The sequence below is a fragment of the Aspergillus puulaauensis genome, chromosome 2 (genome assembly GCF_016861865.1).
Source record: "Aspergillus puulaauensis MK2 DNA, chromosome 2, nearly complete sequence".
NCBI classification, from domain to species: Eukaryota; Fungi; Ascomycota; class Eurotiomycetes; order Eurotiales; family Aspergillaceae; genus Aspergillus; species Aspergillus puulaauensis.
The window spans coordinates 706369-731861 of NC_054858.1; the positions used below are offsets into that span (position 1 = coordinate 706369).

The 25493-nt window shown below is 50.5% G+C and overlaps 8 protein-coding genes across 8 annotated transcripts; 3 read left to right on the forward strand and 5 right to left on the reverse strand.

The window, feature by feature from the left end:
* Positions 1-95: 95 nt before the first annotated feature.
* On the reverse strand, positions 96-2795 carry APUU_20305A (uncharacterized protein; the record flags this gene model as incomplete). Its single annotated transcript, XM_041698932.1, has 1 exon — positions 96-2795. One exon carries the CDS (start codon positions 2793-2795, stop codon positions 96-98), a length of 2700 nt encoding a protein of 899 aa, XP_041552067.1.
* A 719-nt stretch (positions 2796-3514) lies between these two features.
* Positions 3515-5347, forward strand: APUU_20306S (putative rhamnogalacturonase; the record flags this gene model as incomplete). The annotated part of the gene is made up of 3 exons (XM_041698933.1): positions 3515-3743; positions 3799-4265; positions 4325-5347. The coding sequence occupies 3 exons, from the start codon at positions 3515-3517 to the stop codon at positions 5345-5347; spliced, it is 1719 nt and encodes a 572-aa protein (XP_041552068.1).
* Positions 5348-6039: 692 nt separating this feature from the next.
* On the reverse strand, positions 6040-7938 carry APUU_20307A (uncharacterized protein; the record flags this gene model as incomplete). Its single annotated transcript, XM_041698934.1, has 5 exons — positions 6040-6069; positions 6178-6309; positions 6387-7319; positions 7368-7627; positions 7698-7938. 5 exons carry the CDS (start codon positions 7936-7938, stop codon positions 6040-6042), a joined length of 1596 nt encoding a protein of 531 aa, XP_041552069.1.
* A 1391-nt stretch (positions 7939-9329) lies between these two features.
* Positions 9330-10400, forward strand: APUU_20308S (DUF1996 domain-containing protein; the record flags this gene model as incomplete). The annotated part of the gene is made up of 2 exons (XM_041698935.1): positions 9330-9519; positions 9616-10400. 2 exons carry the CDS (start codon positions 9330-9332, stop codon positions 10398-10400), a joined length of 975 nt encoding a protein of 324 aa, XP_041552070.1.
* A 518-nt stretch (positions 10401-10918) lies between these two features.
* APUU_20309A (glycoside hydrolase family 35 protein) lies at positions 10919-14390 on the reverse strand (the record flags this gene model as incomplete). The annotated part of the gene is made up of 8 exons (XM_041698936.1): positions 10919-12252; positions 12317-13016; positions 13071-13205; positions 13256-13360; positions 13410-13442; positions 13495-13744; positions 13800-13915; positions 13998-14390. 8 exons carry the CDS (start codon positions 14388-14390, stop codon positions 10919-10921), a joined length of 3066 nt encoding a protein of 1021 aa, XP_041552071.1.
* An 887-nt stretch (positions 14391-15277) lies between these two features.
* On the forward strand, positions 15278-17112 carry APUU_20310S (uncharacterized protein; the record flags this gene model as incomplete). The annotated part of the gene is made up of 5 exons (XM_041698937.1): positions 15278-15527; positions 15577-15836; positions 15891-16832; positions 16898-17029; positions 17083-17112. The coding sequence occupies 5 exons, from the start codon at positions 15278-15280 to the stop codon at positions 17110-17112; spliced, it is 1614 nt and encodes a 537-aa protein (XP_041552072.1).
* A 673-nt stretch (positions 17113-17785) lies between these two features.
* On the reverse strand, positions 17786-19778 carry APUU_20311A (uncharacterized protein; the record flags this gene model as incomplete). Its single annotated transcript, XM_041698938.1, has 2 exons — positions 17786-18946; positions 18996-19778. The coding sequence occupies 2 exons, from the start codon at positions 19776-19778 to the stop codon at positions 17786-17788; spliced, it is 1944 nt and encodes a 647-aa protein (XP_041552073.1).
* Positions 19779-23604: 3826 nt separating this feature from the next.
* APUU_20312A (uncharacterized protein) lies at positions 23605-25347 on the reverse strand (the record flags this gene model as incomplete). The annotated part of the gene is made up of 4 exons (XM_041698939.1): positions 23605-23925; positions 24002-24290; positions 24359-24879; positions 24943-25347. 4 exons carry the CDS (start codon positions 25345-25347, stop codon positions 23605-23607), a joined length of 1536 nt encoding a protein of 511 aa, XP_041552074.1.
* Positions 25348-25493: the final 146 nt, after the last annotated feature.

Consider the following 25493-nt stretch of genomic DNA (forward strand, 5'->3'; position numbering starts at 1 on the left):
AAGAGGATTAGTGAATCATAGAGAGCCATAGATCAGCAAGCCTTTTCTCGGTGGATACAATCTTTTGATAGATCTATATAACCATATATACCTGACTAGGTCGACCTGATGACGACCTCTGCGGTTCCAAGGCCTTCGCTTTCGGCCGTTACAGTGATTTTTCCACGGCGTCCAGCTTCGCCGCGGACAATAGCAAGAGCGAGGCCATTAAAGGCATTCCGCTCCTTGGACGTAAATATTGTCAGATCAGCAGGAAAGCCGTTGTCCGTGGCTACAATCTCACCGGGGCCGGAGATGGAAAACTTGATCAGATCATGCGATTCGGGAACCACATTTCCCTTCCTATCCACGATCTCCAAGGTGATAAACGAAAGGTCATCACCATCCGCGCCGATACGGTCACGATCAGCCTTTAGTTGAAGCCCCGATTTCTCGCCTGTTGTTACTACAGTATCGGTGGCCCATGTATTCCCATCCCGATAGGTTTTAACGTGTAACTCCCCCGGCTCGTAGACTACTTCATCCCATCGAAAGCGATATGTAAAGGGCTCCTTCTTTTTCCTGCCAAGAGATTTCCCATTCAAGAAAAGCTCCGCTTCATCCGCTGAAGTAAAGACATGCACTGGAGTGACTTGTCCCTCCCTGTCGGGCCAGTTCCAATGGGGCAGGATATGCGCCATCTTGACGTCAGGATTCCAGCGTGACTGGTATAGCCAGGCGCGGTCCTTCTTGAAGCCGCAAAGGTCAAAGATACCCCAGTGGCCACCGTGGGTACTCGTGTTGAAAAGATAAGGCTCACCGAGATAGTCCCAGCCAGTCCAAACAAAGCCTCCCGCGACGAACTGATGCTTGTCTTGCGTCAAGAACACTCTGTCCGGGGACGAGCCTGCGTCAGACGTGTATAACTCGTAGGAACTCACGGCGGGGATTGTTGGGTCTGTGCCAGCAGAGTTGTTCGCGGGGGCGCTGTTGAACGAGGTGACCGGAAACACATATGAGCCACGAAGGCTGAGGGACGACGCGACTTCGCTGCCCAGGATAAGTTTGTCTGGGAAGGCTTCGTGATACACGTTGTACTGCGGCGGCTTCTTGTACATCCCGGTATAGTTTTCGTACTCTGGGCCGTACATGATCCCCTCCCCCTGGTAGTTGAGGCTGATGATGTCCTGGACTCGGGCCAAAGGCATATCCGGACTGGCATAGTGCATCGATGCGGTGCTCGGCCGAGTGGGATCCTCCTGCGCAACAATATGGCGCAGGTAAGTCGCTATCTCACCCGCATCTTCTACGGCATATACCTGCTCCCTCACTTCATTGCCGTAACTCCATGCCATAATGGAAGGATGGTTTCGATCCCGTCGGAGGAATGTTCGCAGGTCCGCCTCACTCCAATCGTCCCAGATCAGGTGGAAATCCAACTCAGTTTTCTCCCTGGCCCAGAAATCGAAGATCTCGTCGATGACCAAGAAGCCCATCCGGTCGGTGAGATCCAAGAGCTCGGGCGCTGGCGGGTTATGCGCTATCCGAATGGCGTTGACACCGATTTCCTGCAGCTTCTCCAGCTGGCGTTCGGCAGCTCTCTCGTTGTAGGCGGCGCCCAGAGGGCCTAAATCGTGGTGCTGGTTGACGCCCTGCAGGCGGACAGGCTTCTCATTCACAAAGAGTCCCTCATTCGGGTCATTCCAGAGTGAACGGACGCCAAACCGAGTTTCGTATGTGTCGAGCAGCTGCCGGCCGGCGTAGAGGCTTGTAGTTGCGACGTACAGATGTGGTGTCTGAGACGGTGGCGGCCCCCACAAACGAGGTCTCCTGATTATTGCAGTGCCTGATACTGATTTTTTACTGCTTGCAGATACTTCGATTTCTTCTTGCGGAAACTCCGCAACGCGGCGGCCGCGCCCACGAGTCCTGGAGTTGAGCTCGTGAATTTCGGTTTTGACGGTGACTGTGCGGCTCATGTCTCCGTCGTTTTGCACCTGAAGGACCAGATCAACTTTTGCCGTATCCGCCGATACATCTTTCGTCGTGATGGTAGTACCATACTGGGCCACATGCGTCTGGCTGACCTTGGTAAGCCAGACATTCCTGTAGAGTCCGGCACCGGGATACCAGCGAGACGAACGTCCGTAGGGATTCTCCACCCGGATAGATAGCTGATTGTTGTTTCCCTTGTTCAGATACTGGGTGATGTCTAAACGAAACGAATTGTATCCAAATGGCCAGCCGCCAACCAGGTGTCCATTAACCCAAACCATGGGGTACGACATGCCGCCATCGATATCCAAATATACAGTCCCCTCGAGGTCTTCTGGAGCTATAGATAGTGTGCGACGGTACCATCCTACTCCGTATACCGGCAACAGACCCATAGTAGTCGGAATGATTGGGTCCTCACCGGTCAGAAACGGCATTTCGACGGCCCAATCGTGGGGTACTTTAACACCAGCCCAATCATTGTCGTCAAAGTCGTGTTTCACAAAGGGAATGTCGACGTTGGGCTCTTCGCTCGGGCGCTTGTGGTGCTCCTCAGGGTCTTGAATGAACTCATTGGCGGTAGGGAGGATCCATGGCTTCAAGACCTGCAGGTTTGTGCCATTGGCGTCGGGCCGAAGGTCGTAGATGACGCCGTCCTCGATACGCTCTGTGCGCCTGAATTTCCAGTCGGAATTAAGTCGTATACGGGTGCGTGCAGCATATTTGTCCGCAGGGTGTGCTTCTGCGCCATGGCCGTGAAGAAAGAGCGTGATGCTCGAGGACAAGAGCAGAAAGGCGTTGCGCGCCCCCTGGAATCGCATTGCTGAATGTGCCGCAGCTAGCAGGAGATGCTAGTCGATGAATTGATAGCGGCGGTCTCTGCAGTTGGCTGGCCGTGAAGCTGCGGCTATATACTTCCATTGCTAATCAGCCAGGACCCCCTCCCACTGCGGGGGTTCGGCTTAATCCCCGCAGGCAACCTTTCGGTCACTGGTTCTCTGAGACAGGTGCACGGAGCCCTGGAGGAAGTCAAGAGGAGGTCGGGGTAATCAATGCCGGAAGCGAAGTTGGAGTTGCGCCTGGATGGTGACACTTGACCCTTTTGCCGTTCTTGGACAGGGATGTAGGGGGTATGTGCGCAAAGGTGCTCCCTGAAAGCTCATTTACACATGGCTTGTACCGGGATATTTGCTAGCGAGATTACTAGCACGATTGAAGCAAAGCACGCGGGATACGAGTCAGAGGGCCTGGCAGCTACAGGGTATATACTCTCCTCGACCTAACCTTTTACATGCCACCGCCGGATTGCATTATACCGAAACATCTCTCTCGTATGAGATTCGCCTCGCAAATCAGGGTTCATTGCCCCTTCTCGAATATTCGGGGAAACTCGACGCGGAGAATTAGTGTCCTGGAGCGTGAGGTGATGCGCGCTCTTGCTGGGGGTAATTGTACAAGAAATGTAAACGAGCCCCGTTGAAAGACCTATACAGATACCGGAAAGCGTCAGATAGATTTGCTGGTGTCTACTATTTCAGATATGATTCGCTCGCTCGTCTCAATCGCAGCCCTGCTGCTGGGCTCGGGTTCCGCTCTGACTATCACCAAACCTCCTGCCCGCGGCCCTTTTCTCGACCAGGTTGATAACAACACATGGATTATCGGCAATGAGCTGTGGAATTTGACGCAGGGCCCGCAGTACGGTGTCAAGCTGTTCTATAAAGACCACGATTGTGTTGGCGATGCCTTTGGGCACTACGTGAGCTATAGTCAGTCTTCTCCGCCACCTCTCACACTCTCCAAAGCTAACCGGGCAATTTCCAGACGGGGCTGCAAGCGACCTGGCCTGGACGTCGGCATCCGTTGTCAGTGAGGGGAGATACAAGGGAGCGCGATACATCGATGTCAAGTTCACGGCGCAGGAGGGCGACTTCCACTGGGTCATCTTCTCCGGGCTGGCCGGTGCGTACCAGTACTTTGTCAACCATGCGTTGCCTCCACTAGGCGAGTTTCGCACTCTGTGGCGCCTCGACAATTCGACCTTTACCCACGGCAAGACGAACCTCCGCGACGAGGAGCTGCCGCACCTGGAAGACTACCTCGATGCAAATTACGTACAGGACTCAACGTGGCTGAAGCCCGATGGGTCAGGATATATCACCAAGTACGATTTCACCTCGTGGGTGCGGACCCTGGCGTACTATGGCGTCTACGGGCAAGGGTTTGGCAGCTGGTACATCAACGCCGGGAAGGACTATTTCAACGGGAACCACCTGAAGCAGGAGTTACTGGTAACCAGCTCGAATATCAAAACTCACCTATCCCGGATTGCTGACCTGCCTGGCCAAAGGTCCACAGAGAGTCAGACACAGGCGACTCGGTCCAACTCAACATGATCCACGGCACTCATTACCAAGTTTCCACGGTAGATCACTTTGCCGACGGCAGAACCTGGGGCCCATGGCTCTGGTATCTCAACGAAGGGTCTCACTCGGATGTATCGAGGCGAGCGCAACAGGAGTTTGCCGAGTGGCCATACCCGTGGCTAAAGGATAAGGCCTACCAGGCCAGGGGCACCGTGAAAGGCACGCTGAAGCTCTCAGACGGGCGACGCGCTGCCCACGCCGCGGTCTTCCTGGGGGACAACCACCCGAACAAGTCAGCCCTCGACCAAGGCGCGGCCTACTATTACACCGGATACACGGACGCCCGAGGCGCGTTCGAATTCAAGGACGTCCGCGCCGCCACGTACGGGCTCCAGGCATGGTCGAACGGGAGCAAGCTCGCAGATGTCACGACCTCATTCTTGCAAAACGACGTCGTCGTCCAAGCTGGAAAGACCGCCAACCTCCGTAGCCTTGACTGGGCCGTCTCCAGGCGTGAAAAGGTCTTCCAAATCGGCGACTTCGACCGAACAAGCTACGGCTTCCACCTCGGCGGGGCACCTTACACGCACGCCCTATCCGAAGAGTGTCCAGCCGACCTCCTCTACGCAGTAGGCCAGTCAACCTCTCAGGACTGGTGCTTTGTGCAGACGCACCTGGGTAACTGGACAATCACCTTTGACGCCGCGGCGCCGGCCGAGAAACAGACCGCGATGCTCATCGTCTCGCTTGCCGGCTATGCCTCGGGGACAAGCTCCACAATTTTAGCGAACGGGGTGAAGATTGGGAATCTAACGAGCGATACGCCGCCGCTGCGCAATGACGGGACGATCTACCGGTCGGCGACGACGGCGGGCGAGTGGCGGTACTTTGAGTTCCCGTTTGATGCGAGTCTGCTGAGGGAGACGGAGAATGAGATTACCTTCCAGGTGACAAAAAGCTCGACTTGGAAGGGATTCCTGTGGGATAGCGTGGTGCTGGAATGGTAAGACGCTTCTGCATGGTATGTTAGAGTAGGAGGCAACATATCTATCTCACAGACTGTAGGTTTTAGTCGTCACAGAGCCAAAGAATGAAAGATGAAGATGGCTAGTTTCTTGATCGACTCAATGCATCAACGTAGCCGCGTATACGCCGTGCTGCTAGTTAAGGGGTTTAGGATTCTCCCAGCGAATATCCGTGCTCTTTGGGCAGATTAATTAGCCGGAGAGATCTCTGCATACGGACGCGTGTTTTGCTCTTCTCTAGATTTCTGCACTGCGAGGGTCTGTGACGGAGATTCAACCCCTAGCCGGTCTTCGACAATTCCGGAATGGACATCAAGCCCTTTTGTCCCCAGCATTTCTACAGTAATATGCACTTTTAACATCGCTTACCCAGCCTTACCAACAATTTGGTTTTACTCCTCATCTAGTTCCTGGAAACCAATGTGACAACTTTAAAGCTGTATGAAGCCCTTTTCCTAGCCCAAAGTGAATACATTTGATATTTCAAAAATAATAACAGGGTCCCTGTCCTTTAATGGGGCAAATGAGCGTATAGAATAGAAAGAGTGGACAAAGGTACAGTGACGCAATAGAAGTATTTGCAATTTCCAGTTTAATCAAACCCATCGTATAGCAGGAAAGCCGCTCACTGGGCTTGGTAGTGTAGGCGAACCAGTTAGTATATAGTAAGGGCCTCAGTAGTAGAGTTCAACAAAGTCAAGAATCTGTGCCAGTATCGAGATGATCAGCGATTGAGCAACGGTTACGAGAATCCCCCACCCTGTTTTCCCTATAGATGGGGATGAAAAAAAAAATGTGATTATTTCACTCACGTAATTAGGTGAAAGCCAGGAGGACCCGTCCTTGCTGGCGGTGACGCCGAGCGTGACACTGTTCGTGCCTGCAACAAGGGTACCGCTTGGAATTTCGCAAGTATAGACTGTCATATCGCCGTGGGTCATGCCCTGTTGGAAACCGGTTCATCAATATATCAAAGATAACGAAACTCAAAGCGGATGGAAACATATGTGTATGTACGTACCTTGGTAATTCCGCGGCCGCCTGATGCATTGGGATTGGGAAAGTCCTCGCAAGTGTAATTGTTCACCTGGACAGTGGGTTCTCCGTAGTAGAAGGACAGTGTTGTACCGATTCTAAAGTGTGTCGCAGTGTTAACGGCGCTTTCTAGGTCAAATTCGATCTCCCGGTCGTTGTTGATGTCCTGGAAAATGGCCATGGGGAATTCGTCATCAGAACTTGTACCAACGACAAAAGTCGGCGTATCCCATGCGCCCATGCGTTCATCTGATACATGCATGTGGTGCTGCTTGTCCGCATTCAGAAAACCAACTGGACGACCATCATAGTCGCCGAGCTGAAAGATCTTGGTACGGTCTTCTGTAATAATTGGGTTCGTGGCGGTTATGGTGGCAGTAGCTGTGGCGCCAGCCTTTACTGTGACAGTAGTATTCCCTGCTAGTAGCTCGTCCTGGTAGAAAGCCTGGGTATAAGTCCCTGGAGCCAGAAGCGGAGACTCAAAGGAGCCATCAGACTCTGCATAGACCCATTGCTGATAGTCGTCGTTATACCAGTGGACAACCACTGGGAAGTCGCTGGAAGTCCCTGAAGCCGTGCCGACGACTATGCCTCTCTCGCCGTCTCCTAGGTAGCCCTCTAGTCCGAGATTCTCTATAAACGAGTAGTCGAAGTCGCCGGGCTCCGGAAGGCTGTCTGCAAATGTAAAAATGTATGGTCCGTGGAAGCCGGTTCGAACCACATCCCACGGAAAATCTCCATGATTCATGTAATAAGATACGTCGTGGCAGTCGTCTTCAATGAGGTTGAGCCGGATATCGCGATAGAAAGGACCGCCAGTCGAGGCCTCATAACCCCTGATAGGCTTGATGAGGCATGCATAAACATCTCCATACGCGCAGTGGATCTGATCATCGATAAAGCGCTCGGCAGAGTAGTGCTGGATGGTCAGCGAGTTTGCTTTAGTTAGCTTGTTTGTTGGTCTTACCTTGGCCCTTGTTTCACCGTCCGTTTCCCAGATGTCTTCGGACTCAATAACAGTACCGACCCGGGTATCCGACACATTCCCGGTAGGGTAGGCTCCTTGAAGACCCTGTAGGCGGAATATGAACCGCAGTTCTCCAACCTCGGGGTTGGAAACCGTCGATGTTCCGAGATAGATCGTGGGGGCGCCATCCAGAAAGATGTAATACTGGGTGAGATCAAGTTCGTCCTTGGAAACAGAACAAGAGACAACAACAGAGTCGTCTAGTCTTTGTTAGACCGAAGCCCTAGGATGGAGGTGTGTGTGTGTGGATGTTTTCATCACCAAACGCACCGATTGTGTCATACTCGACGCTGGTACCGCTGCCGAGTCCAGAAGCTAAATGGCTGTAGTTTGGCTCATTCTGGTATTCAGTACCCTGGTACTTGATTGACGTTATATCGCAATCGTCTGAATTAAAGGTCACGACTAAATCGCCTCCAGTATCAACAACCAAGGTACCATTGCCGGTATCAACACTAATAGCCAAGGCGCCTGTGGCCAGCAAAAGAGACAGTCCAGAAAAGAACAGCATATGGAGGGATCTCGGTGGCCCCAAGGAGTTAGAGAGAGGGTGGATTGCTGAGCTTCAATGCATTATTGAACTGAATTCGTCTCACTATATATATACAACGGTTGAGATGTTGGTTATAGAGCCGGCGGAAATTGTCTGGCGTCCGCTACATCGGGTGATTCGTGTAAATTAACCCGCATCGGTCGCACTTTGTACAAATATGTCATCCGTGCAATTCGGCAAGCAGACCCTGCAGCCGATTGACCCAAGCCTCCTCGACGGAGGAGTGCAATCCACGTGCAGGCAGATCTCGATCGAGTAACAACCAAATACATCAGTCGCACCTTGTAGAAATAGTTTACCCGTGCAAGTGGATACATTGCGTGTCCCCGAAATCGTCCCACGAAGTTCCCGTTCGTACTGTTGTCAAGAATAGGCAAGATCAACACTGCACCGTGGGTGGAGAAGAGACAGGGACAGGGGGATTTCCCGAGCCCCAAGCCGACAGGAGTGACTTCGGTGTAATCTCCACGGCGTTGGCTGTATTTCTGGTCCGACATTGAACACGGACCACACAAACGTGTTCCCTGCAATCTCGCCTGTCTGGGTTCATTTGTGCGCTGATGTCTCTATGCACTTGGCCATGTGTACCGTAGATTATGTGACTGCGCCCTTCATAAAGAAAGAAGCCATCTGCCTGGTTAATATCCTGCTGGATTCCGGAGTCGTGCATTGCTGGGGTACTTCTGTTCTATCATGGCGTGCTCACGCTGGGCACGACTGAATCGACGCTTTCAAGTTCCACCTGGCTATCTGAATGAGATAGTTTTGGGATATCGAAGAGAATATGCTTTCAATTTTTCTCTATCTATTGCGCAAGGTCTCCTTGGATTAGGTGATTTCGCCGCTCAAACCTCACGCGCCATTTGCCTGACATTCCATAGTTCTTCGACCTTGCAAATCAGCCAGCGTAGCATTATCTAATTCCCGGGGAAAGAGATCTTTGAAGAATAGTTCTGCCGAGCCTGTCAAAACCCGGAAGGAGCCTCTGCTAGGTTTTCTCAAGAAAAGCCGACCAAGGAACGCCTTGTGCGATGTGAAACACTGGACCAGCTCGCTTCTGCCTCTCCTCCACTGCTGCCAACCCCTTAGGAATCCTTTCCAGTCTTTTCCTCCTAAATCGGAACTACAGAGTTTTCTGGGCGCCAGCGGCTTGATTGCTCCATCCTTCTATTCAATCCGTAACACTCCATCGTCTAGAACACGGCATGCAGTCGATAGTTACTCGACTCTGTTGACAAGCACTATGAATATTTAAATACTCCTGTAACCGCAATGGAAGCAGCTTTCCCAATATCTATCTTTCTTAAGAGTCCTATATTTGCAGCAAGCTGCACTTTCATTCCGTTGTAATGCAGGCACTGTCCCTGTTGCTGGCGACTGGTCTCGCCCACGCCTATACTGTCACTAATGTCGACTTCCTCATGTTCAAGAATATCGATCCGATTGTCTTTCCGGGTCAGTATGTCAGCCATATGCACAGTTTCTTCGGTTCTGATGCGGTGAACGTCAACACCTCCGACTCCGAGGAGCTACGACAGGGTTGTGCCACTGCTCGAAATCCCAACGACTTCTCGATCTACTGCAAGTCTTCCTCCACACAGCCCAGACGATCTTCCCGCTGATGGCCTCCCTTAGGGGTTCCTACACTCTATCTTGTCGATAATACGAAAAATGAGACCCACCAGCCTCTCGTGCCCATGCGATTTAGCGCCTACTACGAGGACCTGGACAGCGCCGAGATCCCATTCCCGGAAAATTACCAGATCATGGCCGGAAATGCCTCCGCCACTACTCAGGAACACGTCAACAGCGACAACGGCATCAGCTGGTTCTGCGAAGGCGATAGTGATGAAGAGAAGGACGACGCTGCTTTCCCAACCAAGACCTGCTCAACCCATCTGCAGATGCTCCTCGTGTTCCCCAACTGCGCCAACCCCGAGACATTCAAGTCTGCCTATAGCAAGAACCCCGACTGGTACGAGGGCTACGGCGAGAATTATTGTCCGCACGGAATGTATCGCATTCCACAACTGCGCTTCTCCATCCGGTACGACTTGCGCACACTACTGCCTGATGGATGGGAGGGACAACCCCCTCTAGAACTTGCCTGTGGACCATCCTACTGCAGCCACGGCGATTTTATAAATGGCTGGCTACCTGAGGCCGCGGAGTATATGCTCAAGGATACTTCGCAGCGCGACTTTTTCCAGATCGAGGGTCCATTAGGCTCGGGTGATCAAGGCACTGCGTGTACTGAGACACCTCAAGATTGTGACCCTGATCATGGAACCAGCGATTACCTTGAAAGTCTGAAGATGATGAGCAATTCTACTATTCAGACTCGCGCAACCGACGCTAAGACTGCTGCTGGTCGTGCTACCCCGCGGAGGCGTCATTCCCTTCATCATCACCGGTTCTAGGGCTAAGCTGATCCTGCCTGGCTCCCGATATTCTATCACTTGTCTCAGAATGTATATTGGCAGTGTATCAATTGTCAGCAGGAACCTCCATCGTGCATAGTTATTCCAAGGTATTTTTTGAATCAAATATGGACACCAGATCAAGTCCATTATAAGAGAGATAAGAAAGTTGCTTTCTAATAGGTAATTATAGTAACTGTCTACTCCTGTCCAGTATATTTTATTACCCTTATTAAAATATATATTAGATATATTGACTAATCTGTTGTAATATGTTCTAGTAGAGGTCTTATGATTAATACTTATAATACAATTTATCGTTTTAATTAATGGCTTAATAGCAATACCATTGAACTGTGGCAGATTTTGTTATGCGCAGCTATACGCCATCACTTGCTAAGATCCGTGGTCATACCGCATCACATTTATCCCATACGTGCATGGTTCCGGGTTGTCATCTTGATTGATTTGCTTGCATCAAAAGTACAATCATTCACGCTCCAGCGACGGGCTTCCCTCTAATACGCCCCCAACCTCCGCTCATACCTCGGACTCTTAACAAGCTTCACAGGCCTCCGGCTCGTATACAACGGCGTGCCAGCCTCTAACTCAATCCCTGGAATTGCCGCCCCGCCCTCATTCAATGCCCAAACCACCAGCCCAATCCAATTTTCGCCATTATAATCCAAAATCCCCTCGGGAACTGGGAATGTTGACTGCGGGCCGATATTGCTGAGATATCTGCCAAACTGCCAGCCGTTTATGTACAGCAAAGAGCGATAATTACCGAGAGACTCGGTCTGGTTCTTGAAGGTGAAATGTAGCGGGATATCCCATTTCTCGGAGGGGAGATCGAGTGTGAATTTACTTGTGTAGAACCAGATACCCGGCCCATGCGTGGAAGTGAAGGGGCTACCGGGTGTAAACCCGGCATCCGTAAGAGGGGGCGAGGGGGCTGTGTAGCCCTGACGTTCAACGAAGAGTCCACCTTCATTTAGGGGGCCGCGCCATTTATCATAGTACGATTCGCCGCCCAGGTTTCCCGTTAGTTTCCAGTTGATGTCTGCCGTTTCCACGCCTTCGAGGTCGTATACGATTATGCCGCGCGCGATCTTCCCCGTTGACGCGCCGGGAATGTTATGTTCTAGGCCCATGTGATCGAGGGCGATCGTCAGTGTTGCGTTTTGGCCTGCGGTGAGTAGATTCTCTGGGATGGTGAACGCGGTCTCGTAGATGGCCTTGACGGCTCCGGAGCCGTTGTAGCTACCGATGAAGGTGCCGTTTGCCCATATGGAAAGGGCAAAGGCTCTGCCACCGCGGGCTGTGAGTTTCAATGTGGACGCCTGGCTGGTTGTTGCGGTGAAGGTGCCTCGGTATATGATGGTACCGACGTGGTAGCCGTAGTCGTCGGCGTAGAGGGAGACGGGGAGTCGTTGCTCTTCGGGGTAAAGGCTTGAAGTGATATTTGCTGGTCTCCATAGCGAGTCGTCGTACGATGGGGATACCTCTGGCAAGGAATCGAGAACCGACCAGTCGAGTGTGGAAAGATCAGGAAGGCGGAGATTCGGGTGTTTGTATGTGAAGCTGGCTTGCCAGTTACCTAGTGCGTTCACTGTATGTGATGTGCGTTCACTGTTGAGATAGAGCTCACGGACACTCTTGGGTGCTCCGATTATTTCTAGGGAAGTTGTTTTATTGAAATCTGCGTCGACGTATAGACCGGCTCCGGATACCGAGACGTTGCGGACAAGGTATCCTGCCTTGACGATCAGAGACTCTGGGTTCATGAGGCTTGTGCCGTAGGGGTCATCCCCGAGATCCGGAACCCAGTAGTTATATGCTGAGTTCCGATCTGTGGTCTATTGTCAGTGTTACGTTTCTACAGGGAGCTTGTGGTCGACTCAAAAGACACTCACCAAGGAGATAGACAAAGAGGTCTGCTATCTGTACAACCTTACGTTGTGGCGTCGCGGTATACTGCACAATCCACGCATCGCTATTACTCTCTTCAAGACGCTGGATCGTCACGCCATCCCCCTCTACCGACCTGGGTTTGTTGCGGATATGGCTGACCTGGATGGCAATCTCGTGAAGCTCATCAGGCCCGCCATATACCAAGAGAACATTTCGCTCCGAAAATTGCTTCCAGGTAAAGATCTCAGCCGTCGAATAGAGAATATTGTAGTCGCCGACTTTATAGTCCGTGACATGAATTTTCGAATCACGCCCGGGCAGAGTTAGGGTGCCTTGACCAAGCTGGGGGATCGTCAAATCACCAGCTGTGGTTGCTAGGTTGAGAGTATAGCCTGCCGTGTAATCAGTTGAATAGTTCGCATGACGGACAACAAAATAGTTCGTTTTAGAGTCGCTGAGGGTTGTGTTTGCCAGGACTGGGGTAACAGCAACATTCTCGTTGGAGCTGTAGATGCCCGTGGTGAAGTTGGATGGATTCGCAAGCAGATATGACGGGGAGACCTTGAGCATCTGGGCTTCGAGCTTTATCTCGCTAAATTTCTCCCGTGCGATGCCACGGTCTTCTGATATCGGCGCGCCGTAGTCGTAAGAGGTCAGACCCTCAGAGTAGGAGATGCCACCCCAATTGGTGCCACCGACAGTCTAAGCAGGGATTCAGTCAGCTTCGGCAAGACGAGTTGAGGAGGAAATATGTACCATGTAGAGGTTATAGATTCTCGCCCCTGCGCCGTAGTTGTTCTTATTGAACACCCGGGCGTATTCGTGGTTCAGGAACGCCGCGCATTGCTCGTAGCTCGGACCCCCCCAGCCAGTTGGCGACCCTTGTTGAAACTAGGTACTTCGTGTTAGAATGGGAGGCTCCTCTTGGATGGAGCACCTACCTCCAGGACTGAGTACGGCGTGTGAGGGCTATGCTGCTGGTGCAATGCGGCCCAGTCCGTTGGCAGGTTCTTGTTCATGCCGTTGTACCATTCATCAGGCTTTGACTAAATTCCGCGTGAGTTGAACGCCGCACCCACTAGAGCTGGACCTTACGCAGTCAATACCCAACGGATAGGCATCGTGGCCCTAGCTTTGCGTTAGCCTGACCATAACAACAAAGACCGAGTTCTCGACTCACATAAATATCAATCGTGTAGCCACCAGATGTCACCCAACGCCCACGAGGGGACCCATCATTAGAGATAGTCGGAACGACTACGCCGGCCTCCCGGAGTCTATCTTCGATATGCTGCATCCAGCCAGCCTCAAGACAGCCGCCGGTGCCATCGTGGCAGTTGCTATATTCGTTCTCAATTTGGGCCAGGATGATCGGGCCGCCGTTCGTAATCTGGTACTTTGCAATCGCCGCGCCGACGCCAGCGAGATAGCTCCACAGCCGGTCAGATAAGCCTTCACAGGAGGGACAGCAAGGGGGTAATGTACACATCTGACGCATTCAAAAAGAGTGGATCCGCACTCCGAATCTGAGCTGGTATTCTAGCTACCCAGCCAGGGAGACCACCCCCAGTAGATTCTGCATGGATATACGGCCCGGGTCTCTATAACAGTATGAGCACCCACAGACCAGCGGCAGCAAGCCTGATAACAATATGACAAACAAAACCGATAAGGCGAACCCACCGCAATTAGATAAATCCCCGCCTCCAACGCAGCCTCATAAAAAGGCACCATATCAAAAACTCCCTCCGCCCGGAACTCCCCCCTAGTCTGCTCATTCAACCCCCACATGTTATAATAGCTAATCGTATTGAACCCTGCAGCCTTGATCTTCTGGAAGATATCCAGCCACAGAGACGGCGAGGGTAGGCGGAAGGGGTGGAACTCGCCACTGTAGATCATCACTCGCTCCCCCTTTATGAATAACGAGTTTTCGTCCCAGGTAACAAGATCTTGGAGGAGGGCTCTCTTCTCCGGTGCTTCGGGTACACTGAGTGTGATGCCATCGTGGCCGCTAGGCAGTGCTGCGGCTCCGCAAGCCGCGGCAGCAACCCACAGGAGAGGTAGGAGTCTCATTTCACTGAGGATGGGAAGGGAAGCTCGAGAGTCTCACAGCTGTATGCTTGTTGCAGTGTACGGCTGCGTCGCCTCGACAGTACTTGTATGTACATGTCAAGCGAACACACCACCTCCGCTTTGTTGCACTCCGGCGACACGATGGCAAAACGGTAGAATGTCGACCGAGCCAAGAGGAGGCCGAGAGTACGTGGCAACAATGAGTGGTATATCCCTGCATCTACAAAGTTTGCTAGAACTCTAGATTAAGTGACCCCACAGCGAGACCCTGAATCTGACTCGGAGAGCGGGGTTCAGCAAATATCCCAGCATTTAACGTCTACTCCGAGTGTGCTCCATTTCTCGGGTGGTCTGACACCGAAAACGCTCTGTAGTTGGCCAATCGGCCGATTGCGCAAGCGGGGAGCCGGGTAAACGATTAAATATGCAGACGAAGAGGCCGCTTGCAATAGGTGGAGGGTGCCCCGTCCCGATCAGCAGGTGTTACAATCTGGGATGCATGATCTATAGTCTTCGAAAGAGTAGCAAGTATAATGATGTCTTCATGTTATGCACTAGCAAGTTGGAACTTGGAAGGCACAGTCTATATCCATCCCATTTAGGGACCCGGACAGGATTGGTGGGTAGAAATTGTCTTTCATCCGCCCGAGTAACGAAATCTTGATTCCTTGGAATATCATTGATATTGATATTTCAATATTTGTGATACTGGCTATTAGCTATGCCCAGCTGTGGACGCGTAAGCAGGACCGCTCTACTTTGACCTTGAAACACGGGGCAAAGCTAAGATCGAGTTGGTATAAAATCTCCAGCTCGGACAGGGCGCTTCGCTGGAGACAGCGCGGCCTCCAACCCAATTTATCCCAGTCCCATTTAACTTTCTTGATATGATTCCTCTGCGCAGTTCTGTGGTGGCTCTTTGCCTAGCTGTCCGGACGTTGGCCATCAGTGTCACGGACAACGCTGATGGATCCATCACGGTTGACCCGGAGTCGGCCAACGGGTTTACGGCAACCATCAATGGTCAAGGTGACTTCACCTCCCTGATCTACGGGGGTGTCGAGTATCAGAATCAAGAGGCGTTCAGTCACCTAGCTTCCGGGATTGACGCAGACGATGTCTCTTATGAGGCGGTTGGTATGAACATCCATCAGGAAGACCTATCTTCTGAGACTGACTATCTTAGATGACTACCTCGTTGTAACCTGTACAGCGCAGAACGATTTTGTGGACGTTATTCAATACTACATCTTCATTGATGGCCAAGATCACATTTACCTGGCGACTTATACCTACGCGGAACCCAGTGTCGGAGAACTACGCTTTATTTTCCGCCTTGAGAACCTCCCGGAGGCGTACCCGTTCGGTGTTGTCTCGGATACTCGCGGCGGAACAGTCATTGAAGGCAAAGACATATACGTGGTTGAATATGAAACTCGATCCAAGGTAGGTGCCAGCATGATCGGTTGACGGGAATTTACACACTGATTCGGATCCCAGTACTACTCAAATGACCGGTTCATTGATGACCATGTTCACTGTGCCTACCGAGAGGCACCCGACGTGCATGCATGCTTTGTCAAGCCCATTCGAGCATACGATGCTTCAACAGGCGGCCCCTTTGCAAGGGATATCAACGTTAACCTAAGTGACGACGATCACGGTGTGACATTCTACATGAACCACGGTGATGAGTTCTACGATCCTTACCGTCAAGGGTTCCACGGCCCTTACATCTTCGCCTTTACGGGAAGTGATATTCCTACGGTCAGCCAGTTCGATATTTCCATTTTAGAAGACCTGGGTCTGGAGGGCTACATCGCCGATAGTGGCAGGGGGTATGTCGAGGGCGTGGCCTCAGGCACCGCAGACGAGTTCCAGGCAGTGCTGCACTGGTATAACGATGAACACCAGCAGTGGGTCTACGCAGAGAATAACGGCAGCTTCAAGTCTCCTCCTCTAGCCCCGGGTGAGTATACCCAGGCCCTATACCAGGGAGAGCTGCTTGCAGCGAACTCGACTGTGACTGTGGCAGCGGGACAGACTATCACTGAAGATATTGCTGCTACGAACCCTATTATAGTAGATGACCGGACGACTATTTTCCAAATTGGGCAGTACGACGGTCTGCCCACAGACCTGTTAAACGGGGACAAGGTTTATCGCATGCATCCCTCAGACCAGCGCATGGGAGACTGGAACACCGCCACCTTTATTGTTGGCGAGTCTGAGGACTTGGAATTCCCCTCCATCATCTTCAAAGATGTCAACAACGGGAGCTCTATTGATTTCAACCTTGACGCTGCACTCAACGAAGTCGCCACGCTCAGGATTGCGACGACGATGGCTACACGTGGTGGGAGACCTGCTATCACTTTGAACGATTTCATCGGCAAAGTTCCCTCGGGTCCACCAGAGACACCCTCACGAGGTCCCACAAAGGTACGTTAAGCCCCTAGACAGGATTTCCTTTAAGCTGAAAACCGGAGTTAATCTTGGATCTGAAGGGCAAAACCCACGGCGACATGAGCATTTACACGTACACTATCCCTGCGGGCACTCTTCTCGCAGGAAAGAATACTCTGAAGATCACGGTTGCCTCTGGAAGCAGTGGTGACAAGTTCCTGTCTCCTAACTTTGTAAGTCTTCTGTCCCTTGTGAAAATGAATGAGAACTAACATCACACTGAAAGGTCCTTGATGCAATTGAGTTATACTATTAGGGTAGCTGTGTCTTCTATTAGGTAATGAGCTTCTTTATTTTGCTTCCTTGCGTTGGGTGATGATTGGAGTAGCGAGTGCATATCAGTGCCTCTCAGGCCAGGAGATATATGTTTGATTCGTATAATTAGGATAACGTTTAATTCGGTTGTCCAGATACATACTTTCAGGTCAAACTTCAGTAAGGTAAATACTTGCGTGTTCCTGTAATTTTCTGCTGAGAGCATGCGTGAGGCCGCCACGGTCAGATACCAACGGACCGTCCGAATCCTGTATATTAGGCTCAGATTGAGTCTGCAGGTTCTCTCTCCGCGGCGAGAGATAGGGAAGCCCATTATTGGGACTCCCTCGTGTGTAAAACTCAGATGAATGTGAACACAAACCCCCGTCCTGCCATAGAATCTCAAACGACTGATTGGGATACCTCACCTGCCATTGGAATTATGCAACCAACTTCAAGGTTCTGATGGCAGAAGTATGCAATGCATCAGCATAAAGGAATTTCCAGATGTTTTTGTCAATACTTTCAATTACCTATCTTATCTTTTGCCTAAGCCATGATAGACTGCCAATGGTCGATTATTGCAAACCCTCGCTCATTCCAACCCGCCCAAGGCAGAGTGCACCAAGGCTTCGCCCGCACTGGTTCCCCACTGCAGCAGTTCCACTACCTATCTATTTAATCTCCAGCCTCAGGGCGTCGTACTGGATATACGTCGTCCAAGGCAAATTTGCCGGCTCAATACTCGAGGCATTAAACGGAAGACTCAAGACAAACGAGTTCTCGCCCGTTTTCAAAGCCTCAGTAGGGAAGACAAACTTCTTCACAAAGTTATAGCAGCTCACAACGCTCCGCACGCCACAAGATGTACTATAGTACCATGGCAGAATATACGTCTCCACGTCGGCTCCATTTACATTCAGCGTATATGGCAGATTCACCAACTCCGGGTTATTGGTCCCTGTTTTCAGACCTGCCACTTGCACCGTAAACGTGGCAGTCTTGGTTCTGCGGAGCTGAGCTCTATCGAGATCAAACCGGATCGTCCAGTTATTGACATTATCCAGATACGGCTCGTCCCGGAAGAAGTTACCCACTTCGGAGATCCGGCTCCAGTGGATGTAGTTGAAGTCTTCAGCGTAGTTGCTCTCACCGATCTTGAAGTCGACACCGTTAGGGAAGTCGGATTCGAAGTCGTGCTGCGCCCAGTAGAGCCGGTACTCCTCTGGTTGCAGCTCAGAGGCGTTGCTGAGTTTGCGGCCGTGCTTGAATTCGCCGGAGGTCTTATCGGGGATGCCGATGCGCCATATCTCTGTCCCGGCGCTCTCTTGCTTCCAGGTGAAGTTAAAGGTCTTGGATGCAGAAAGCTCCTTTGAAATCCTGATGTTGTCCTGTATGAATTGTCCGAATATTCCATCCGCGTAGACGGTAAGTCGATAAATGCCCTCTGCGACACGGGGGATTTCAACTTCGCCCGAAATAGGATCGATCTCGCCCCAGAACTGTAGGCTGTCAGGGTCGATGGTGTTGTTTTGGAAATCTTGCCTGTTCTCTGCAAGCACGGCAATCGGTCTCTCGGCACCATTGGGAAGCTTTATCTTCGCTTTAAACGTGGTCCGCTTGTCGCTCGTCGTGTAGCCCGGTACATACTTTGCAAGGTCGTCGTAGAAATCGACATTCCACAGCGGATCGGCGTACTGGGCAGCATCGGCGGCCAGTTCTTCCAAACTGCCACCCTGGTTGAAGTGGCGGTATGAAGGCCCATACGTCCGATCGAAGCCGGCTGTCAAATTGGGCGTGCGCGCACCATGGTGGCTGCTCACGATGTAGTCATACTGGCAGTGTTAGCATCTCTTAAGTATCAACTGGATAGGTGAGTCTAACCGCAATACCGTCAGCCATGATGTCTGAATGAAGAGGTCCACCGTAGTAGGTATCGACATTGTTATGAACAACCCACGAGCCATAGCTTTCGCCATTTTCATTCGGCGTACCATCAGAGTACATGCCGTGGACCTTATGGCTCCGCCACTGGTCAGAGAAGCTATACTTCGTAAAGAAGTCCGAGTAGTCAGTAAAACGCTCCTCAGTGACATTACCGTAGTAAGTCAGGGCATCCTGAACCTCAGTTCCGGTAGTCTGGGGCGCCGGTGCCCAATTTCCTTCACTACCATAAATATGAGTCCATAGATTCTGTTGGGGCCGAAACAAGGTGCGTAGCTCTCCGATATGTCCACTGGCTGTCTCGCTGGTGTAGGTGGCGCGGGTAAAGAGATGCAGACCCGTCTCCCCCTCTCTCAAGAACCAGTACTGCGACAAAGTCTGGTTGGTCGTTGCGTAGGTATCGGTCATTACGATACCGCCATATGGAGTTCCCGAGGAATCGACGTCCTTGATAAGTTGGAATTTGGCAAGGGATGAGGACCCGGGGTCCCAGAACCCTTCTGGAGTGCAGTAGCAGTCGAGGTACGGACCTCTGCCGCTACCAACGAGGTCCTGGCCGCCGAGTGCAAGATCGCCTATCTGGCCGTTTGTTTTATTGACGGCCACGAACAGATCATCGTTCTCGAGAATGTACTGGCCGTCGGACTCGATGGCACGTAGCAGGGCTGCTACTGGGCCGATCAACAGGGCCGCGGCAGCCGCGCTAAGTCTAGAGAGAAGCATGGCGTGTAGCCAGACCTTGTTACTATAAAAGTGAAGTTGAATAGATTTTGTGGTCGACTTGTTGCAGCCACCAGTGCCTCTTATACCACTACAGTTTGTGTACCCGTCCACGCCACTAAAGGACCTTCCCTCCAATCGGTTCAATGTTACCCGAGCTCGCGCGGCCTTCACCCGATGCCTCTGCATGATTCGACCGTGGCGGCTTATTTCGCCGACCTCTGCGGGGAATATTCACCACGCCCAGGTGTTTGGGGAAACGCCTTATACCCCGTGGGGATGACGAGCTTGGAGGTCAAGTCGATACAGTATATGACCTACAAGCAAACAACAGATCATATTACATCCCATTTGCCGACTGATTATGCGCGTCAAGAAGTGGTAACGGAGGTGCATCTCGGAGTCAAATTTGACGCTGCACATGGGGTGCTAAAAGATATAGTTATCGCTTATCCGCTTGATACAGAGCTTACAAACTTAGGAAATGCTTGCAGGCGTGGAGGTTTGGGGTACGCTTAAAGGAGGAGGCCACGCGCGAGAGGCAGGGGTGCAGGCCAGGTCAGCAAGCAGCGACCAGGGACCAGGGGACAGAATAGATAGAGAGGTCTGAATAGCCTCATGTTATCCAGTTTACTGTATTTAAATCGCCCTGGCGGAGTAGCTCGCCGCTAGATATCGACCTTTTCAGGCACTCGGCCATAAGCTGGCAGATCCGTGTATGAATCAACCAATCAATCAATCATTTATTCAAGTGAAATGGTATTAAAATTTACTTCTACTACACCTACTTCTACCTGATTCGCGGCTTAATTGGCCTGGTCCTGAAATTATGACCTTAACTATCCACATCCCATGCTCTATAGCTCCTCTAAATGACCAATACTTTTGTAGGTCCATCCCCTAACATATTCTAGTGCGTCTGTACTTATAAGGTCCTTGGCCTTGGTGCTGTTGCAAGTATTGTGAAAGGGTGTAATACACCTAAATAGCTAGGATATATAGTATCGCGAGGATTGATTCAAGAAATAGGAATAGGTAATAGATTAACACTGAAGTTCTAAGTTGCTACTCTTCGCGATGTGCAGAGATAACTTAGTCTTCAGGCTATACTTTAATATTTTCATAACTTTAATATTTACTAATCTCGGGATGTTATTACAAAAGCACTATTATAATACAGGCATGATTTGAAATAAGGTAATCCAGTATAGAAACCTTATTCTATACAGAAGTCCTGTCCTAAGGAGTATCTTGGCTGCTTATACTGCCATTGACAAGCTATAGAGAATCTGCTTGATGTCAATACACGGATACTTGCCTGCGCAAATTTATGATTATTTATCCGCCCAGTTTCTGTACTTAAGCAGGATGTGGCGAACCGTCTAGCGTCCATAACCACACGGGCACTCATCAGTATTAGCTTTGTTATAGCGTGGAGATCTGCCCTGAGCTGGTCTTCCCTATATAGCCTTGATTAGGATATACTGCCCTGACAGGTGTTGGGGCTGTGTATTACTTGGATGGTGGCTTGGTTGTTAGTAAACATAGCACATTCGCCGGGCATTATACTTGTTATATATATATCAAGTAATATATGAAGTGCTAGAGTAAGCTCCCTAAGCTCTATTTTATGTATTATTCCTGGCTCTATAGTATCCTGTTCATTAATCGCGCCCTCTATAGATTCATTGATACGGATGAATAGTAGAGCCCAATAGTAGATCCACATGCGGTAGGGGCTTCTCGAGCGAATCAAGTAATACCTATAGTAAAAGGGTATAAAACCCATAATAAAACCCGATGGTCTCCTTAATCACTAGCCCCGCTGAAAGTCGACCGGGCTTCCATCGAGTGGAAGATCTGAGGAAGCGATATTAGGCAGTTGAGATGATACAGAGGAATCTACTCTTGGTAGCGCGGTAGTGTCAGCAGTAATCCTTGCTCTGGTAATAGCCCCCGCAGGGCGAGTGACGGCGGTCTCGCGCGCCATGGCTTCCCGGAATGTTAACCAGGTTTGAATAATCCCTAGTGTTCTAATTAGTACTACTTCTAGTCTTTGATATGTGCTATATATACCTCTTTGAGTGTCGCCATCATTATTGGGGCGTTGTATAGTACCCTGGTCGCCGTTGATAGAAAATGACGTTGGCGTTAGTTCTATCTGAACCGGAGCGGACTGGGCTTTCTTCTTTCCGTGGCTCAAAGGAAATCAGTATTAGTTAAGATGTAGCCAAGTTAATTTTCACATACATATATCGGAGGTGGTAAATCCCCCAAACAACACCGAGCCCGAGTAGAGTAAACAGGATACCGACGCCTATCCCGAATCCATGGATTTCAAACCACACCTTCTTGGATAACCAAGACTTGTTGGCATATAATGCGAATAGAAAGACGGCCTAGTACCGCTACTGGGTTTTTTGGTCGAACAGCATTTGGATAAGACTTATCGGGGGCATCTGGGATGTCGCCCAGGCTGACTCCTTTTTGGTTGTTGGTGTCGTTCATTGTCAAAGCTTATAGTGCTGGTGATCGTGTAAGTTCGGTGTCTTGAATTTAAGTAAAGAAACATTTCGTGAAAGTGTTTTACTCGGCCTACGCGTCGAAACTGGGTTTTATTATGGTGTTATAGCGCTCTTTCCCAACGTGGCTGCAAAATTACATCTGTATAGGAAGGTACATAGTGGCAAAACGCAATGTCCTCATCATGGCTGTCCATGGCGACGACACCAACCATGGGTCGAATGAGTTTACTATTCAGACAGAATCTTGACGCTTAGGCTTTGGGTCCGGGTGGCATGTTTAGGCGGGAATACCCTGCATTCAAAGTTTTCGGTTTTAGGTTGAGGATGACGAAAATCGAGTCGAGTACATAAACGGGATTAAATCCTGAGCCTTTCAACACCTTCGTCAAACACCGACATCGCGCTTCATACTTGAAATGGCTAGCCTTTTGGGTAGGCTCTCTGCACCTCTGGAAACGGGAATCCGAGACCTGGATAGGAGGCAGCGATTTCGACGCCTCCAGCATCGGATATTTGGCCTAAATGCGCGGCAATGGGCGGCCCTCGATACTTATCTCTCCGGAGTTGAAGCAGCGCATATTATAGTGCAACGAGATGGGTGGCTATTGAACGAAGCCAAGCGATTAGAGCGCATGTCTTTCGGGCTACCAGCCAACAGTCCAGCATCTCAGGACAATCTTCTGGCGTACCTTGATATATGTGACGAAGTGAAACGAAACAGAGAAATGGGTCACCAGACGGTGAAAATATTGCAAGACGCGAAACGTGTCATTCTCCACACACCTATATTCCGCGCTCTTAGGTCCAGTCGAGATGAATTATGGTTTGCGTCTCCTGGACTTCGGTCAAGATGCATTGAATTGGGCGGTTGTTGCTCTCGGGGCTGTGGATGTTGCTATAAGCCGCGAACTACTGGTATCTACGGATGGGAAAAAGGAAGTCATTGCACGCCTGCGTGTGCCTGCTGCGGCAGGTATAATGGCTTGATAAGACCAATTGATAATTTGGAATTGCCCCGTGAACTGACCTTTGATGTGAACCCTGATAAGACGGATATATTCAGTAACATAATGATGAACAACCTTGTTTGGAATATCAAGGGTGCTACTTGATATTATGGAGAGGGCACAGGAGTTCAATGAATAAAGGAATGCATGATCTTCAGTTTGTTACTGTTAACCAAGATCTGTTTGAACTGGTACCGAGTCAGCTGTATTACGAGGCTGACAGATACTTTAATAAATACTATATAAATCAGTTTACAATATATATCTTGGACGACCACTCAACGGTCCATCACCGGCTTATTTCTTCAATGAGACCCGACACAAGAATTCCCCTTTCATCTCTCCAATCCCCGAGCTGCGCACCCAGACCCGGCTCTGCTTCTCGACGGGTTGGAAGTCGAACTGACTGAGCAGCGTGGTGAGCGTCTTGAGGATGTTCGTCATGGCTAAATTCCTCCCTATGCACATGCGGTGTCCGACGCTAAAAGGAATTAGGTATTTGCCCTTTTCTTTGTTGTACGTCTCGTCAAGCCAGCGGTTGGGTTTGTACGATTCGCAGTCCGCGCCCCAGATATCTGGATTGTGGTGCAGAACATAGTTGGAGATACAGACACTCGTCTAAACGAAACAATCAATTCCGAGTTCGCTTACGAGGCACATCCGTTGAAGAAAAGAAGAAAAGAAAAGAACTTACGCCCTGGGGGATATAATGGTTTCCGATATTGATACCACCTGGGTACCCAACGCGACGCCACAAGGGCATTGTGAAGACGGGGTTGAGTCGGAAGTTCTCTCGGACGCAGGCCATTGTGTACTGTAAGGACGCCTCTAGGCCTTGGATTGGATAGGAAATTTGGTTATCCGCGAGAGGCCCCAGGCGTGTTTGGATTTCCTTTTGCACAGCAGCCAGCATTTCGGGGTTCTGCACAAGGTGCCAAAGAAGAAGGGTCAGAGTCCCCGAGGTGGAGTGCGATCCGGCAACACTGAAAGTTGGTTAGCATATTATTCTTAAAGTCCTTCCTGTCATGCAGACGATGCAGACGTATCATACAGAACAGCAAATGCCTCGGAGTTGATCTCCTGTTCCGTCAAGCGAGAACCGGTCGCTGGATCAACAGCTTCAACAAGGCTCTTCAGCAGATCCGGCCGCTCTGATGGATTGTTTATCTTGAACTTCACGCAATTCGAACACACATTCTTGAGGTTATTCCGGCTCTTGACCAACCGTCGCATCCAAGACACAGGCGACATTCGCGCGAGCGCTTTCCACAGATTCTGACAGGATAATTCACCAATGACACCTGCCAACAGAAGATGGTCGTTGATAGCATGTAGCTCCTCTGCTTCTCCCCTATCTTGTACACCGAAGGCCTTGCTAAATGCCACTTCTCCTAGGATATCAAGCACATACAAAGAAAGCATGTTCTTAAAATCGAATACTTCTCCATTCTTCGCGAGAACCTGGAGCTTGTCGATGAGGATCTTCATCTGACCTTCAATCAGAGGCTCGAGCTGCTGGATGGAAACTTGGGAGAATCCATGGGAGAGCTGTCTGCGACGGAGGGCATGTATCTATTGTAAAGGAAACGTATACGTTAGCCTCATGAGTTGCACGCTAAGGCGGAAAACTCTCACGTCCTCATTGGTGCCCCCAAATAGATTGGGGTTGAAGGCAGTAAAGGCATCGTAAAAATTTGTCTTTCCCATACTACGACCCCCCTTGTAGATTGGCGCAATTGCTTCGCCCTGCCAGAGATGCAGATGATTGGGACCAACGCGTACGACGGGGCCATATTGCATATGGAGCTCAAGCAACTTCTCGTGCAATGTCAGGTTGTAAACATAGTATGCCTTGAAGTTGTTGGTGAGGGAGGCAAGTAACGGTCCAGGGTATTTGCTCAAGGGGTGTAGGAACCTCATATGAACAATGTAAATCAAGATTACAGCTGTGGATAGTGTGCTGATAATGGTCAGAGTCTCGGATGTAGTGATGCTCACCATCCTCAAGAAGACTTTTTGTAGAAGCCGTAGTAAAGTCATGTTGGGAGAGGGCTGTATGCTGCAAGTATAACTAGCCGTAGATTCTATAGACAATAATGTCTTTATATGCTAGATCTCGGTTCCTGCACTCGGCTAGTGCATCTCCAGTAATAATGCTTAGAAGGGTATGATATGTCGGAGGGGGC